An 18,603-nucleotide genomic window follows, 5' to 3' on the forward strand; every position below is an offset into this window, starting at 1 on the left:
GTATCAGTAGGCTACTGTGGTCATAGTTTAAATTTACAAACACACAGTATTGATGAGTTATGGCGGATACTATTTGCTAACAGAAGGGAATAAGAGAAAGTGGAATGTGTGTGTGTGTGTGTGTGTGTGTGGTGGGGGGGGGCTGCTTACAAGCCAAAGCAGAGTGCTCTCCAGGGGAAAATGAATATTGGCTCAAACCGGTAGACACATACTCAAAGTTAACTGTAGCTGTTTGCAGACAGTTCAGACCCGGACTGCGCTTTTCCATTTGTGCCTTTGTCCCACTTCTATGTATGGCTTTGTCCTAATTTCTTGCGCTGAGGTTCATAGGTATTTCAGGATCAATTTATCCTTGCTTTTGAACCAGATTTCTCTGCTTGGTTAGTACACTGCTATAAAATGTAAAAATCTAAATCATTGTAGAAGTAAAGCAGTGTGTGTATGCACTACCATATTTTTTTTTAAATATTGACTCAAAAAGCATGTGGGTGCTGTCATGCAAGTCTAAAATATTTCAAGTTTATAGTGCATCATTTGTTAGCTATTTAAACAGGAAGGGAAAATAAGTGGCAGACTGCTTTGCAAAGCAGGGATTATTGCCAGTGCTATGTAGCTTGGTTTTAAATTTGACAGGAGTAGTGCAACAAAAAAGTCTCCCACTGTAAGAAGGAAAAGGCTGACAAGCAAACAGTACATTACTCTGGTCACCTGCTGTGACAAGCTGTCGATCACATGCAGATAATGGGTCAAATTACCCTTGGCTCTTTGACAGCTAGGGAAGGTAGGTGTGAAGTGGGAGGGGAGATTCCTTGAAGAGCTAGATTTCAGCCTTCACAAAAGAAAGCAATTTAGCATTTCTAAGATGAAAGAGCTAGAAAATACACCTTTCAGTTCTGTTCTGTAGCATTTGCACTGCTTGTGTTTCAAGTGGTCATTGAAAAAGGATAACAAGTTTAACCAAAAGTAGGGGATTTTAAGACTGCAGTGAATGCCTGTTAAGTCAATGAAGTGACAGCAGCTTAAGGCAAAACGTGGCAGATCTGATGCAATTTTTTGGAGACAAATAATGCATTCTGGGATACTTAGAGGCAGAGTAAACAGTCTGAATTTTTTCAATATGCCAGACCCCATGTGGTCAGAGTCAGAAATTGCATCTAAAAATATCTAAAAAGCTCAAAATAGTCTGAGTGCTATTAAAATGTAGGAAACATCAAACCATGATGAAATTAGTATGTTTTTTGAGTCTGAGGGTGCGGTTGTCCTTTAAATGTTCTAGAGATGAGGGCTGAGTTCTTCTTTCATTGCAGGACTTCCAGGACTGCCTTCCTCTAGGGGCGATTGCAATTCAGAGAGACAACATGGGAGTTGTCTGGAATGTCAACAAACGAGAGGGATCACACACTTACCCAGTGTGCAGAGAGGCTATGAGAGTGGGAATGGGCTACATCCTCCAGCCGCTTTCTTATTGTAACACACATTCTTGGGGATTCCAACTTGTTGGTGAGTCCTTGAGTGGTCCCTCAATCCTTCAGTGGCAAATCAGATTTTTGACCGTTGGGGTCAGCCGTGCTACAACCTCTTTGCCTCTCCAATCAACCACCACAAATACAGGAAGTATTTCGCCCAGATCCCCCCTCAGGGTGAGTCACCAAGGGATGCTGTAGTCCATGATTGGTTTCCGGGTCTCCTTTATTCATACCCTCCTGTTTCCTTAATACCAAAGGTTCTGCAGAAAGTTCCACACCGGAGGACATCCCATATCCTCATTGCCCGTCTGGCCGTGTCAGTAGTGGTTTCCATTCATCGGGTGTTATCTGAAATATCCGCCAAGGATACTGGCTCCCCATCAGGATCTGATTTTCCATCCATCGCGGCTTCCTCTCCCAAACATTCAGACCTTTCGCCTAACCGCATGGTTTCTCCAGTTGCACTTATATTTAAACAGTCCAGGCTAGCATCCCCCATTAAATGCATCATTTTGGCCTCCCAAAAACCCTCTACCAGAAAAGCATACAGCAGTAAGTGGAAAAGGTTTTCGATCTGGGCAGGAATCTGGATCCTTTTTCTGCATTGGTTTCAGATATATTTCTGTTATTGTCCTCCCTTTTCCAAGAGGGAGCAAGTTTTTCCACTAGTAAGTTACATTTGGTGTTTATTTCCAATTTTCACAAGAGCTCCGAATCCACCTTTTTCATCTTGGCTTTGTAAGGCATTTATGAAGAGGATCTTTCTGCTTCATCCTCCAATTAAGGACCCTTTAACACCTTGGGACCTCACGTTGATTCAGTAGTCTCTGACTAGGAGTCCCTTTTGAACCTGTTAGTTCTCGTGATCTCAAGTTTCTGTCTTGGAAGGTGGCCCTTCTCGTCGCTATCACTTCAGCTAGGAGAGTCTCAGAAATTGCAAGCTCTCACCATTACTCTTCCTTACATGACTTTTCACAAGGACAGGGTCTCTCTGAAAATGTACCCCTCCTTCTTGCCCATGATTGTGTCTGAGTCTACCCTTAATGTATTCAGTTTCCCCAACTATTCTAACAGAATGGACTATGTCCTCCATATATTATATGATGTTAAGTTGTCAATCTCGCCTTCATTCTTGCTGGATGGGTTCGGAGCCGATCCTCGGCTCCAACTCGGCACTTGCTTTAGCTCGAGAACTCCTTTTACCAGCTCGAGGCAACCCTATATCCCATGATGCAAGGCGGAACTACCTCAGATCTCGTTTGCCGCTTAGCGAAAGAGGTCTCCTTTGCCAGCTGAGGTAAGTGATTTTCTAGTAAAATCAGAAAAAAGCTTAGTTAGGACTTTATTTTCCCCTTTTAGTCTTAGTATAGTCTGTAGTGTATTACAGCCTACCCTATTCCCTTCTTTTCAAACTTTATAACCCTTTTGTAAACCTTAGTATAAAGTTTTAGTTAGGCCTAAAACCCTTTTGGTTAATCCCTTCCTGTGTGTTGTGTGTAGGGGATTAATTTGTGTGTTTGTTGGGGTTTTTGTGTGTGTTACTTCCTCCTAGGATGTCTAGGGAAGGCAAGGTCTCGGGCTTTAAGAAGTGTGACCAGTGCTGTCAGAAAATGTCTCTGACAGACGGTCACACTTCTTGTGTGTACTGCCTGGGGCCTTTGCACCTGCAGGACTCCTGTGCTTTGTGTCACGCTTTTAGCCAGAGAGTCCTGCAGGAAAGGAGGAATAAACTCATCCTCCGGGGCTTACTTAAGCCAGAAGGTTCTCCTCCTAAATTAGGGTCAGGAAAACCTCCTAAACCATCGAAGGCTCAGGCTACTGTATCCAAGCCTCCTTCGGTGGCTCCGGCTCCATCGGAGCCGATATCGGCTCCGGCTGGAGCCGATACATTTTCTGTGAAAGTAGTGGGTTCGGCGCCAGCTGGCTCCGACACCCTGACTACTGTGGCCTTGTCGGCTCCGGCTGGAGCCGACACTTTATCCAGCATCGGAGCCGAGATATCCTCGGCTCCATCTGGGGTTCAAGGGACTTCGGCTCCGATGGCTTCGACCCGCAAGAGATCCCGGTCCCCTTCTGTTCTGAGTATCCACTCGGCTCCGGGGTCTCCTCTTTTGTCGGAGCGGAGCCATCGGAGCCGATCTTCGAGATCTTCCAGGCTGTCTGACCACGATTTAGAGAGGGTGGTAAGCAGGCTGTTGAAGTCTCAGGCACTGGCCCAAATGCTCCATAGCCCGGCTCAACAGACTTCGGCTGTAGCCCCAGTTCTTGAACTTGGGCGTCCGACTCCACACCGTAGTTCGAGCCGAGCTTCGGGACAGCGACTGTTTCATGCCGGAGCCGATACATCCTTCGGCTCCGTGCCTCGGCTCCGATCTCCTCCTTGAGACCTTCCTTGGAGGGATCCGGTCGGGTTTCCACTGTCGGCTCCGAGGGGCTAGTGGCATCGGACCCTTGTCCGACCCGCTCTCCTCTCGGGCTTCGCTTGGTAAGCTCGGCCGACTGCCTCGGAGCCTTCTCTCTCTGGAGCCGACCATTCCTGTTTCTTGAGCGGTGTGTTCTGGCCTCCCGGGAGAGGAGCCTTTGAGGTGATGAGGAGTGTCCTGGCCTCTGAGCCTGGTCAACGGTCCATCCCTCTAGCTCCTCCCTCTTCAGTGCCTGCAGATGCCTCTTGCCAGCCTCTTGCTCTCAGGCCCAGGGATCCATCGCCCCAGGTTTCTCCACTGGGAATTTCCTCCTCTTCCGAGGTTTCTCCTGATCCTGCAGGAACCCCTCGGAAGAGGACGTGTAAGAGCAAACACACAGATTCCCCTGAGTCTACTACATCTGATACCGACTTGGATGAGTCGGAGGGTTCCCCACGGTCCCCCTCTGAGGATGTCTCCTTTTCAGACATCCTTGAGCTCCTCAAACAGAGGGAAAATTGGCCCTCCATTGACCCCTCCGAGGATGAGTCGGTATACCTGGAGGCTTTTGGATCCCGACCCTCCACCTCCTGGGTGTCTCCGCCTTTCGACCCACTTATGCAGGTAGTGGCTCGTAAGGCGTGGGTGGCTCCAGATTCTGTGGAACCTGTCCCCAGAAGACCATCCAAATTCATTACAGCCCCTTCGGACAAACAGTTCCTTTCCAAGGGTGTCTCGGTGGATGCTATGGTGGTGGCGGCTGCCACTAAGAAGGAACTGGCGGATCCTTCGGTACCTGTCCATCCTCCTAATAAAGACTCTAGGACCATGGACAGGTATGGAAAGCGGATGTTTTCTTCAGTGACCTTTGCTATGCGTTCGCTGAATTATCTTTGTCACTTCACCAGGCTTCAACGAGATATTCTCAAGGAACTGGGAGAAGTAGTCCAGGATCCTTCTGCTGCTGGGGCTCAGGAAAAGATTGCCTCGCAGCTGGCTATCCTGAATTCCATATCTAACTCCTCCATGCGGCTCATATCCTATGCGGCCGATGGAGCGAGCAGGGCCGCAGGCACAGAAGTTGCTCTTAGACGCCAAGCCTGGATGCGGCTTTGTAATTTTGCGGACCCCTTTAAGGCGTCCTTCACTAATACCCCCTTTGATGGTTCGGCTTTGTTCGGACCTCAGGTGAAGGATACCTTGACCAGGTGTGAGCAGGATGGTAAAACTCTTTCTGCCGTTGGAGTCCAGTTTTCCACTCCTTCTAGGCCATACCCCAAGGGTCAGAAGGGGGGGAAGATGTGGTTCCGTAAAGCCCAAGGAGCTACACCGGACACACGTGGTCAGTTTACCCCCAGAGGCAGAGGGGGTAACAATAATAGACGCCACCCTAGAGGCAGGGGGGGTCCTCAGAACCAGGGCAACAGGGAGTCTCTTCCTGAGAAGCCCTTTCAGCATCCCTGAGGTGTTGCCCGACTGTCCACCCTTGGAGGCAGTCGGGGGAAGGATTTCGCTGTACCCAGTAGTCTGGCAATCCCTATCTCAAGAAAAATGGGTACAGTCGATTATATCAGAGGGTTACAAAATCCCCTTCGAAAGGTTTCCCGTACCTCAAAAATCCCTTCCAGACATCTCACCCGGTCAAAGGGATTTGGCAGAACAGGAGGTTTCAAAGCTCCTAGGAAAAAGAGCTGTCCAGACTGTGCCAGCAGACCAGGTAGTATCCGGCATCTACTCCAGATTCTTTTTGGTCCCCAAAAGGACGGGAGATTGGAGACCAATATTAGACCTGAGCAATCTGAACAGATTTGTCAAGAAGGCAAGATTCCGGATGGTCATGCTTCAGTCCATTCTGCCCTTTCTGGGCAAAGACAACTGGGTGTGCTCTATAGACCTTCAGGATGCGTACTATCACATAAAGATTCACAGACGCTCCAGAAGGTTTCTCCGCTTTCGGCTAGGGACCAGTCATTACCAATTCAGAGCCCTGCCCTTTGGTCTCACTTCAGCCCCCAGAGTGTTTACCAAATGCATGGCAGTGGTCACATCTCATCTGAGACGTCGAGGATTCCAGGTGTTTCCCTATTTGGGCGACTGGCTCCTCTCCGCCACCACCAAGTGTCAGCTCCTTCAGTCCAGAGACTACACTCTACAGCTTTGCAGGAGTTTGGGAATCTCAGTAAACTTCGAAAAATCTTCTCTGCTGCCTTGCCAATCTATTACCTTTATAGGCGCAGAATTAAACACCGTCAAAATGTTAGCCAGAGTAACAGATCAAAGAATTCTGGACATCCAAAAATTTGTTCGGCTTCTTTTGCAAAGCAACAAGATCAAAGCCAGATTTATTCTGAAAGTTCTAGGTCTTATGGCTGTGGCCATTGTTCTTCTACCTCTGGCTCGCTTCCACATGCGTCTTCTGCAGTGGATGCTATTCACGCAGTGGTCGTACCACAGTCTCCCGATGAGGCACGAAATCTTGGTAACACAGTCGTGCCGAGCTCATCTGAACTGGTGGATGTCTTCCCCTCTTCTTCATCTGGGCCGACCCTTTATTCCCCCTCCTCCGGTTGCCACAGTCACTACGGATGCCTCTCTGATCGGGTGGGGGGGGCATTATCAGGGCAGGATGGTCCACGGGACGTGGCAACCCATAGAATACCATCTGCACATAAATGTCCTGGAGATGAGAGCAGTGCTTTTAACGTTGCAAGCCCTCAACGACTTTCTTCCCACAGGGACTATTGCAGTACAGACGGACAACATGTCCATAGTCTGGTACATCAACAAGCAGGGTGGGACCAGGTCCTATCCGTTATGTCGAGAAGCTCTCAGACTTTGGCAGTGGGCGATCTCTTCTCAGCGGTTTCTGATAGCAACGCACATCCCCGGCAGGTCCAACCTATTAGCGGACAGGCTGAGCAGATCCATTCTGATGCCTCACGAGTGGTCTCTCAATCAATCTGTAGTGGATCAGATTTTTCTGAAGTGGGGCACTCCTTGTTGCGATCTTTTTGCTACTCCTCAAAACAACAAGTGCCCCGATTTCTTCACTCTCTTTCCCCTTCCAGGCCAACCTCTGAGAGACTCTCTAACCCAGGATTGGCCCCGGGGACTTCTGTACACTTTTCCTCCTTTTCCCTTGATTCCACAAGTCATTCAGAAAGCCACCGTTTTGAGAGCCAAGTTGATCCTCATTGCCCCATATTGGCCTCGACAAATTTGGTTTCCGTCTCTGCATCGTCATCTTCTGGTGCAGCCCTGGCATCTGGACCCAGTTCCGGATCTTTTGATCCACCAATCAGGTCAGCAGCACCGGGCCATTCATTCTCTCAACCTCACTGCTTGGTTGCTCCACTTCCTACCCTAGCCAGGTTACCGATGATTTCGGACTCAGTCAGAGACATTTTAGTCTCTTCCTTGAAGTCGTCCACTAGGACTGTATATGCTAGCAAGTGGCGGCGTTTTCTATTTGGGCTAATTCCAGAAATATTGACCCCTTTACTGCTCCTGTACATTCGGTTTTAGATTTCCTGGCGGAGGTTTTTCATTCAGGATCCTCGTCTTCTACAGTCAAAGTACAACTGGCTGCTATTTCTAAGTATCATGTTGGCCTGCATGACAATAACATTATGTCTCATAGGTTATGCAAGGCCTTTCTCAGAGGAGTTTTCCTCCTAAAACCACCTATAAAGCATCCTCCTCCGCAATGGGATCTGAACTTAATGTTGGCATCCTTGATACTACCTCCCTTGAACCGTCTGCTTCATGTTCTTTGAAGTTATTGACCTGGAAAACTATATTTTACTGGCTGTCACTTCTGCAAGAAGGGTTTCAGAGATTCAAGCTCTCAGCATTCGTTCCCCTTATTTGGTTTTTCATAAGGACAGGGTATCATTAAGAACTAACCCTTCCTTTCTTCCCAAAGTCGTATCTCAAACCAACATTAATCAATCTATAGACCTACCAGTCTTTTTCCCAAACTATTCCGACAGAGCTGAACAGAAACTGCATTTTTGGATGTCCATCGTCAGCTCAGGTACTATTTGCATAGAACTAAACAATTCAGAAAATCGGACCAATTATTTGTCTCCTATGCAGAAAACAGGATAGATCTTCCAGTATCTAAAGTGACCTTATCCAGATGGTTGACTTCTACTATTTCCTATGTATACTCTCTCAGGGGCAAACAGCTATCTTCTAAGCCTAAAGCACACTCAACCAGGAGTCTATCCACTTCTGCAGCCTTTCAAGATAGACTACCCATTGATACTATTTGTACAGCAGCTACTTGGGCCACGCCTCATACCTTTGTTTCTCATTACAAGTTGGACTTGGCCTCTAGAGATAGGGCCAGTTTTGGTTCCACAGTTCTCAAGAGTCTGTTCCATTGAGCCACCCGGGATACAGGTGCTAGGGACGCGGTCCCATCCAGCAAGAATGAAGGCGAGATTGACAACTTAACATTTAGAAGTTATGTACCTACCATAACGTTCCATGTTAGTTGTCTTCTCTCGCCTTCTTTCTTAAGTCCTCCCTCCTTCCCCCTGGCCTGGACAGATCTTGGAGAGTTCCTATTAGATTGTTTCCTCCGGTACATTGTTAGGAGGATCTCTTTTAGGAACCGTTGTTCCTTATTTTTTTAGGATAGTCTTTAGCAGGGTAAGTTAGCTACCAAACGAGATCTGAGGTAGTTCCGCCTTGCATCATGGGATATAGGGTTGCCTCGAGCTGGTAAAAGGAGTTCTCGAGCTAAAGCAAGTGCCGAGTTGGAGCCGAGGATCGGCTCCGAACCCATCCAGCAAGAAAGAAGGCGAGAGAAGACAACTAACATGGAACGTTATGGTAGGTACATAACTTCTAATTCACTGACAGCTTTGGTTCTACTTGCATAGGACTAAAGATTTTCATAAGTTAGAGCAATTTTTTGTGGCCTTTTCTGATGGCAGATGTGGCCTTCCAGTCTCTAAGGTCACTATTTCTAAATGTATATCTAGCTGCATCTCTGTGTTGTACAATCTGAACCAGTTGGAGGTTTCAGGTTGTGTTGGGGCCCATTCTTCTAGATCTGTGGCGACTTCTTCAGTCTTTGTAGCAAGGCTTTCTATTGATATCTGTGCTGCTGCCACTTGGGCTAATCCTCACACCTTTATATCCCATTACAAGCTCGATTTGATTTCTAGGAGTAGGGCTTTTTTTGGCTCCACAGTGCTCCAGCATGTCCTTCCTTGAGGTCTCCTAGGGATGTATGGTAGCTGGGGACTCTGACCCTATGGTGATTAATGAAGGCATGGATAATGTCAGATAGTTATGTACTTTCCATAACTTGGCATCTGCGTTATCTTATGTCTTCATTCATCACATTTTCCTCCCGCCATCCCCCTACCTGGTTTGATAGCAGAGGACGTTGGAGTCATTTTCTCTGTACCTTGGTAGCAGTAGCTTCAGGATTATGTTAGCAAACAGTAATCTGGGGATTAGAGGGCCGCAGGGCATTATGGTAGAGGAAGGAGCCAGATCCTTGGATCAATCTGTTGAATGTTGCCAGCTCTGATCCTAGAATCTGTGGTGAAGAATGAAGACATAGGATTACACAGATGCCAAATTATGGTAATTGCGCAACTCTTGCAACCCCTCAGAGTAAACACAGCTTTATGCTTGTTTGATGTGTTGTGAATGAATTTTGTGTACTAGTTTATTGCATTTTTTTTCCTTTTAAGAATGTTTACACCTGTATCTGTTAAAGTTTGATCTCAAACTAGTACACTAACAAACATATACTTTTATTACACATGGTTTACTGACTGAGATTTTACTGAGATTTGTTTTACAGTCCTTTCATATATGACCACTAAAATGTTTGCTATGTGTTTAGACAGCAAGGGCAAAGGCAAACTTGCGTGTAAAGAATGTAGAGTTGGCATCCAAACACTGTTTTTTGAAAGGTGTGGGGATGGCACAGTATGCCTGCAAAACAACATGGTCATGGAGAATATGAAAACAACAAAGTTGCGAACTGAAATAAAGAATAATCCCCAAACTCTGGAGGTGAGGCATGAACATAATACTGTGGTATATTTTAAAGGATGAACACTGAACATGGAAATGGGAGATGAGAAGTGTGGTCCTGGTTAATGGGTAAAAGAAGTATGACGGCTCCAGACAACAGAAATTGAACTTTAATTCAGAAGGTGGGAATCTTGTGCACCTTGACAGCATGTGTAGAAGTGGTATTGGGCAAGGTACCCTGGTTACGAAAGCACTAATACAGGGATTTCCACCTCTTGCGTTCAAACACTTTACATCAGTTTGCAGTGTGAGAAGGGGGGCACACACAGTGCTGCTGTACATAAGGCAGTGTCCTGTAGGTGACATTTTGCAAATGTAGTGTAAAATGCTGAATTTCAGTAGTGATATATGAAGGTGTTTACCAGGTTTCAGACATTTGATGACTTTCTGAAATTTTACCTCGTGGCTACACTTTAGTGAGCTTCTTTAATGCTTTGTATTGTAAGTGTACATCTGTGTGTGGGTGTGTGTGTATGCGTGTGAGTGTGTGCATGTGAGTAATATGTTGCTTGGTTATTTTTTTGTTTTAAACTTTTGCTAGCATCACCGAATGAGTTATTTTAATTTGAAATGTTAGTATAACAGAAGTATAGGCTGCTGTTTTTAAAGATGTGGCAAGTTTCTCATTTTATTTTGTCCCTTATTCTAGGATCAGAGAAAAGGATGCATATAATAAGCACTGGTTGGTGTTCCTGGGATTCTTGGTGCTTCTTGAACATAATGCAGCCGAACAGTGCCTAACTCTCTCGGTCATCCTGTCATGGATGGGGAGAATTATTCACAAGCTGAACACCAGCAGACAGCCCATACTATGTATGGAGTATCCAGTGCTCAGAGTCCTTTTTCTGCTCCGTTTGAGGTGAGTGCTGCTTTGTTGGCTGCTGCTTGTTTAAATTCACATTGCATTTCTTTTGCTTTGTGTAAGGAGCTTGGCCTTAGTGTGTCAAATGCGTAGAAAAGCCTGTGAGGTATAAAATGATATTCACTTGGGCTTTCTTCTCATTTTTCTAGTGTACAGAAAAATTGCTAGACTGGAAAACGTCATTTTGGCAATAATACTTGCAGGACATTGTGAAACAACCGAAGTGTTCTGTATAAGATCACTGTTGTAGGATTCCATACAGATGAGACTTGACCACCAGGATACTTGTACATCTAGCCAGTCTACAAAGCTCAGGCTTTTTCCTATAGCACACTGCAGGTCTGCCCTTATGAACTAATGGGCCAAAATTCAGAACTTTTTTGCTGCTACTCTGTTTATGCAGACTTTCATCAGCATTGCATTTAGTTATCCATATGGTCAGCTTCAGAGCATTGGTGTCAAATACCATACAAAGACTCCCTCTTGCTCAGAAAATAAACATTTATAGGATTTGGCTTGTGCATCTGTGTTGTCCTCATCTGCAGACCTCTGCCCTCACTTGAAAAAAGAAAAAAACTTTGAGAGGTGCTAGTTAACTGGATGCCCTCTTCTCTCTCTGTCTGAGACTGATGACTCTCCCAAGCACTTTTGCAGACTCCAGACTGTCCGTTTCCTTTTCTTGGGCCCTCTAATGCATCTATTTCATCGGCTATTATGAGTCAGGATACTTGCATGCTTGATGATGCCAAGCATTTGCCTCTGATGGTGTGGAAGGAGAATCTAGATTGAGCTTATTTGAAGGTGAGGGAGGTATCCACCAACTTGAGAGGAAGTCCATGGGTGAAGTATGGAGGTTAGGCCTATGACTTCTACCTCAAGGACCACACTTCTAGACATTACTAGGAAACGCTTAAAAATAAAAGAAAAACTAAGTACATTCCCCCTACTTCTACCCCTCCAGGTCAATAAGCCAACAAGGAGTCTTTTGCTCAAGGCTTCTTTAAAACAGTTCAGTCCGTTCAGTCTTCTGTTCTTCCACTCTTAACTCATTTAGAGTAAAACAGTTCCCTTTTCTTCTGAGGAAGATGTATTGTCCGATCCTAGTAAAGGACTGGATTAAGCCACTGATATTCCTTCCCCCATTGGATTTGAATCTAAGATGACATTGTATTCTTAGACTCCTCTAATAATTAAATTTTATTTGGAGGCACTTGCTAAAGTATGACTTCTTTAAATGGGAAAGTTAAGAGGTTTCTCACTCTCAGAAAAGTTTATATGAGCTTATGAACATAGATGCTACTAAGCCTATTACTGTAGTTCTTTGGGCACTGGAAGATGCCTTTTCATTTGCTTTATTATGTCTGGATTTCCAGTCTCCATCTGCTAAGAAGCTAGACAGTGTTAGAGAGTTCCAGATACTCAAAGTATCTTTACAATAATCTCACTGCTGGCCCATTGTCATTTCTTTGGATCCTGACAAAGGTACTGAACGTTTCCCTCTAATGCCATTCCTGATAAAACGGAATAATATAGACTAGTGGGTTTTTGGGAGTTGCAGATTAACCAAACACCTACTAGAATTGACAAGTCATCCAACACGCACTCTATATTTGATTGGATACTAACAAATAAACCAGCCTCCTCCTATTACTCTGGCCATCTCCCAGATAGCCTCAGTGACCACCTCCCAACCTTTCTACGCTGGCATCATATATACCCATCAAAACAAACTACTTATCTCATAAGAAACCAAAACTTTGACTCCAAAGATTTGACATCCACCATCGAGCATTGTAACTGGGCACCACTTAAGCAACTTCCCCTAGACAATGCAGTACTGGGATTGTTGGGATTTCAGTAATGGAGTCCTCATGCCTTTTTAGAGCTGATTAACCAAATGACAAGACTTGGTCAGTTTTACAATTTCTACATATATTTTCTTATTTTTCCCCATTCATGCTTGCCATTTCCTTTTGGCAACACCAAGGCTGGTCTTTCACTTATTCTTCCCTCACACTGCCTTTGCCAGTAGTCTTTCTGTCCCTGATATGGGAAAACTTTCCTAATCTGCAAGTCAAGTACTTGCTTAGCATCCTGTCATTCTACTTTTCTCCCTCAACCTATCTGCTCTCAGTACATTGGTTCCTTACCGAATTTATTTGTGTTCCTTCCACTCACCTCCTGCCTGATTTGTGCACCCTTACTGTTGTATAGTCTTGTTGGAAGCTTCTCCTTGCTGAAGTCTTGCACTGCTTTAGTCTTTTATAATGTACAGATTTTTTTTTTTATAAATGTAAAATTCTCTACGGGTATTACTCTTACTTAATGGCTTGCATTCAAAATATTAATTTCTCTTTACTCTCATACTTCCCCTTGTATCACAGTCATCTTTTTCAGCTTTACTCTGTATTCTCTACAATGTGTGGCCTGAGTACCCCTTCAAATCTTCTTTTCCTAATCTCCTTGCTCCTTAGGGAGATTAAGATTATCCCAGTTAGCTGTTGCTCTTTTCCCTTCTTAAATAAGCTTTCAGGTTCTTATTGTCATCCTTGGTATCTCAACTGGCTAGTACATATATGCATGGCTCTTGTACAACCAAGGGAATTAGAATTATTTTCAGTGCTTGTATCTTACTATCCAAATCCACAATCATAACCTTTTCAGTCTCAATCTTTTCTAATTATCTCTGGTTTAGCGTCTTGCCATGTTTTAGCTACTGAGGTCGTCTTTTTTTTTTTTTAACCTACTCACTCATGTATTTCATTTTGTGTTATGTTCCCAGATATAGATACTGTTGACCTAATTCATGTGTAGACGCACTGTTTCCTTTTTATCCCAAAAATGTCTGTAATGGTTTTAAAATATTCCACAGCACCAGGACTTCCTGTTCTCGATCTGTCAGGTACAAACCAGGCTACTCTCTCTCATCACACCAGTTGTATCCCTGGGTTTGTGAATCCGTTGTTGTTCTTGCTAAAGACTCCAAACATGAGGCAGATAATACTGAGGAAAAGGATACTATTTGCCTGACTGTACCCCTCTCACCTTTAATCTCACCTCCGATCCTTCATGTATTTGCATTATTAACTCTTGTCATTTTAGTGGGAAAAGCAAATGCTGCCATTGTTCTGCACAAAATCTGAATAGACCCTGTCAAGTGCATTCTGTGCATCCTGTGCATCCACGATTACCAAGAGTAAAGGGTGTGTTTTAATGTTCTAATTCCCATTAAATTGTCAATGTTCACCAGTAATGTCAAATGTCTTGTTTCCTTTTATAGAATGATGTAGACCCATATCTGTCACTTTAGGTAGCATTTTTGCCATTTTCAATGCCAATCTAGACATAATTACTTTTATAATGATTTTAATACAATCTTTTTGCTTTTGTAGTAATTTAAAATGGAAATTGGTCTGTATAGCACTAGGTTTGTGAGTCTTCTTCCACTTTCATCAGTATTACTACCACTTCCTTCCACTTTCATCAGTATTACTACCACTTCCTTTAGGTTGCTGGCAGTTCTTCCACTTTCACTACAGTATTACATGCCTTCCACGTTTTTATCATTTTTTTCCTTCCCAAGTTCCAGACTTTTATAAGAATGCCATCTGTTCCTCTGAATTTTCACTTGGATTGACAGATTTCTTCTCTGTCTGCACTGGCTTTCAGAAGTTGAGCCTTTCCTTTCTCTAACATTGGTAAACCTTAATCTTCCATAAATATTTCCAGTTGCACCCTATCTTGGCTTCTCCATTTCTCAGCTGTATATATTTGCATTATCTTCTTAGGATCTTTAGATATCCTTCTTGCCATATGATGATCAAGTTTTAGTACCGTTTTTACTCTCTGTTGTCTTACTCATTGTGCTAACAATTTTTGTACTCTTGGATCATCGTTGAAAATAGCTGCTGAAAATCAGTTTTTCTAAAACTCCTTTTTTTTTTTCCTTTGGCACTTTAAGAACAGGTGGAGGAAGAGCTACAAACATTTTCCTTTCTATGCAATAATTTACCTCTCACCAACCCTTCCAAGTAGTCTCATTTCCTTCATCTTCGTTTCTACTCAAATTCATTTCAACTTGTCCCAAGAGTTGGCTACTGTTTTAATGACAGTTGCTGTCTGCCTTGGCAGATTTTGAATTTTAGCTGTTACCCATTTCTTTAATTCTTCTTTTACTGTTAAATGCGTAGGAAAGCAACCGTCTGTCCTCTTCTGACAGAGCATAAAACAAAAGCACTAGATGAATATGTTCATACGAATGAAGTCTGAGTTCTGTTCAGCTTAACCCACTTGCTGTTCCTTGCAGAATAAATTGTTTGCACAGCTGCTACTGAAATCGCCTCCATACCAAATGTTTTTTTTTTTTTTTTATAACCTGCCTTCACTAGTGTAACCTAAGTATCACCAGTACATTCTCAGTATTATAAATTCGCCAGCTTGACTCAGTACATCTGGATAGTTTCTTAAAAGGCAAAAAAAAATAAGACTAAAAAAAAAAGACTAAATTCTATCAGTTGACTTAATCTGTCTCATTTACTTTACAGTTTTCTGAATGCATTTAGTTAATTTTTTCACCTAGGCTGCAAGAAGCTGTTCTCTTGCACAGTGGGTACAGACTGGTTTGCTTCCTGCTGATCAGCCACAAATTATTAGATTTTCCAGTTTTTATTATTTTTTGGTCAGTAACCAAGTTAATCCAGTTGATACTTTTTATCAGCGGTTTTATTTATTTATTTTTTTTTTTGGTTTTGCTGAGTCCCCTGCTTTCACAGTGGAAGAGTTCTGATTAACATGTTTAGTCAGGTGCTATCTCAAGGCTCCCGAACCTGACACGGGAGTAGCTTAGATTTCTTCAATGAAGTACTGAATGTATGAAAGCACTAACCAGTAACTTTTTTGTTTTTTAGTTAATAAATGTATGAATATATAGGTTCATGGGCAAGTACTAGGCTAGCTGCGGTCGCAGGCCATTTTAAGCCTAGCCATATTCTCTTTTGTGTTCCAGGTAACTTGTCCCATTTGGTTATAGATTGGCCCTACCCATCCCATGGTCAATAATTATATATTACCTGTAATGAGAATAAATGGGGTCATACTACGGATAATTTGAACATAGCCACATATGGGATAATAGCATTTAAGAGCTGCCTCTGTCCATTAGTAGTACAGGGGGCAGTCCTGGGGTAAATTTTCTGTTTCCCATCCATAGATCTAAGTTGTGCCTGAATATGGACAGGGATGAGCTTGGTTTTATTTGGATTATATTTATTGGTTTGGTTAATGGATATTAAAACAGTTCTATTTTAGATAAAAGTAATATTTGTGTGGAGCATGTGTCTCAGCCTTTTAATACCTCATGAATGGTTCATGTATCTCTTGGTAACAAAAATTTCTTTACAGCTTTGGGGCAAGCTATTGTGTGACCTTATGTGAGAGTGTTCAATCTCGCCGTTTGTTCTTACACACGGGTTCGGAGCCGATCCTCGGCTCCGAGTCGGCCGCATAGCAAAGCTCTGCATCTTAGAGAAGCTCGAGACCAGGCTATATCCCACAATCCTCCCTGCCATTACCCAGATCTAGTTTGCTGCTGCAACGGGTCACATCTCTACCGAGAGCTCGGACCAGAGATTTTGTTGTTAGACAGATAAGATAGTTCTTTTTCTTTGTTTCAAAAGTTATTATACTCATATAGTTTTTTGATATTTTATTTTTCTATACTATAGTGTGTGTGTATTGTTAGTTTTTGTAGGTTTCCCTTTGGGGCCTACCCTTACTTAACTGTAAATTCTCTTAAACTTAAAATTATTAAACTTTAAATATCCTCTTCTTTAAGTTTACTGTTATGTCTGAAAAAGCCAAGTCTGGTTTTGAAAGGTGTCAGTGTGGACAGAAAATGTCCATCACTGACAACCACACTTCCTGTGTCTACTGTCTTGGCCCTCTCCACTTGCAGGAGGATTGCTCTATTTGCCATTCCTTCAGTGGGAGGGTTATGACAGATAGACACAGGAAACCTGTTGACAGGGGGCTTCTTAAGCCTGCCTTCCAAGAGGCCTTGGACAAGTCTGACCAGACTTCTAAGTCTTCGAAGGGGTCGAAGATGTCGGAGCCCATGTCATCGGCTCAGAGTACATCTTCTAGAGTTCGTTCGCTGGTTCCACAGACTTCGGGGCCGAGGGTCGAACGTTTGTCTCTCACTGAGCCCCAGGTCTTGGAACCGGTGTCGGAGCTACCGCCGCAGTCTATTCTTCGGTCGGTGCCATCTTCGGCCCCTTAGACCTGATCTTCCAGACCATTATCTGATACTGATGTGGATCGTGCGTGCAGAAACTTATGGAGAACACGGCCCTTTCCAAATTGATTGCAGTTTCCTCCCAGTTGGTGTCGAAACTAGAAGGCCTTCCTTTATATCCAACAGGTCCTCCTTCGAGACCCAGCCACTCTTCGGAGCCGGAAGAGGATGAGCCGATGATAGTGGAGCCCTCGGTGTCGAAACCGTCCATTGCATGATCGACACCATTTACCTCGACTCCATCGGAACAGATAGGTGAGTCGTGGAGTCTACGATCTCTCCTTGGTTCCTGGACTGAGAATCGTACCGACCTTTCGGTTCCGACTCTCCCTCTCGGGGCCTCGGCACAGATGGGCTCGGCTCCGTCCTCTGGGTCGAGACCCATAGGCCCCGTGTCTCGGATTCTTCCATGTTCTTCGGAACCGGGGGAGTCCTCGACCCGAGGTTCAGGGGTTTTTGACCTTATGAGGAAGGTTTTGTCTACACAGACAACCACTTCATCGGACGCGTCTTCTCCCTCCTTTAAGGAACCGCTCTCTGTTTCTTTTCCCACGACACATCCAAAGCGTGGAGCACCATTTTCTCAGCCATCCCTAGAGTATGCCCCCTGTTCCTCGGAGGCCTCACCGGAATCTCCCTCCCATGAGGTCCCGAGGAAAAGATTGTGCAAGAGGAGGCACTTAGACTCCCCACAGGAATCTCTGACTTCTGACACTGACTTGGATGAGTCAGAGGGGTCCCCAAAATCCCCCTCTGAGGATGTCTCATTTGCGGACATCTTGGAGATATTAAAACAGAGGGGTGATTGGCAGTCCCTAGCCCCCACTGAGGACGAATCGATGTTGCTGAAGGCATTTGGTGCTCAACCTTCTACCTCCTGGGTTACTCCGCCCTTCGATGAGTTAATGGATTTGATTGCTCGAAGGGCGTGGGAGACACCGGACACAGTGGAACCGGTCCCTCAAACAAAGTAAATTTATTACCGCTCCCCAGGACAAGACCTATCTCACAAAAGGAGTCCCGGTTGAAGCTATGGTGGTGGCCGCAGCCACTAAAAAGGAGATGCCTGAGTCTTCCTCTTCTGTTCATCCTCCTAATAAGGATTCTAGGACTATGGACAGATACGGGAAGCGCATTTTTAGTTCAGCGACTTTTTCCATGCGTTCGCTAAACTATTTGACACATTTTACACGACTACAGAGGGATCTCATCAAGGAGCTGAGAGATACCCTCCAGGGTAACACAGATGCTGCTGTTTCAGATAAGGTAACAGCACAACTTAACACCCTTACTTCCGTAGTGAACTCGTCCATGAGGCTCATCTCGTATGCGGCTGAAGGGTCGAGTAGGGCCGCAGCTTCAGCGATTGCTCTACGAAGACAATCCTGGATGCGGCTGTGCTCTTTTGCGGAAGCCTTCAAGTCTTCTTTCGCCAACGCCCCCTTTGATGGTGCCACTCTTTTTGGGCCCAAAGTGAAAGAGACATTAACTCGGTGTGAGCAGGAAGGAAAGACT

At 44.4% G+C, this 18,603-nt stretch overlaps 1 protein-coding gene across 1 annotated transcript in view; it reads left to right on the forward strand.

Moving 5' to 3' along the window:
• The window catches only part of SBNO2 (strawberry notch homolog 2), a 2,660,605-nt gene that overhangs the window by 184,965 nt on the left and 2,457,037 nt on the right, over positions 1 to 18,603 (forward strand). Inside the window, exon 2 of the mRNA XM_044053813.1 lies at positions 10,584 to 10,793. Coding sequence (XP_043909748.1) covers positions 10,695 to 10,793 — 99 coding nt within the window. The 5' untranslated portion in view covers positions 10,584 to 10,694. The remainder of the gene's footprint in view (positions 1 to 10,583; positions 10,794 to 18,603) is intronic.

This window comes from Protopterus annectens, chromosome 13.part0, assembly GCF_019279795.1.
Source record: "Protopterus annectens isolate FY-2018-M chromosome 13.part0, PAN1.0, whole genome shotgun sequence".
Lineage (NCBI taxonomy): Eukaryota > Metazoa > Chordata > Ceratodontiformes > Protopteridae > Protopterus > Protopterus annectens.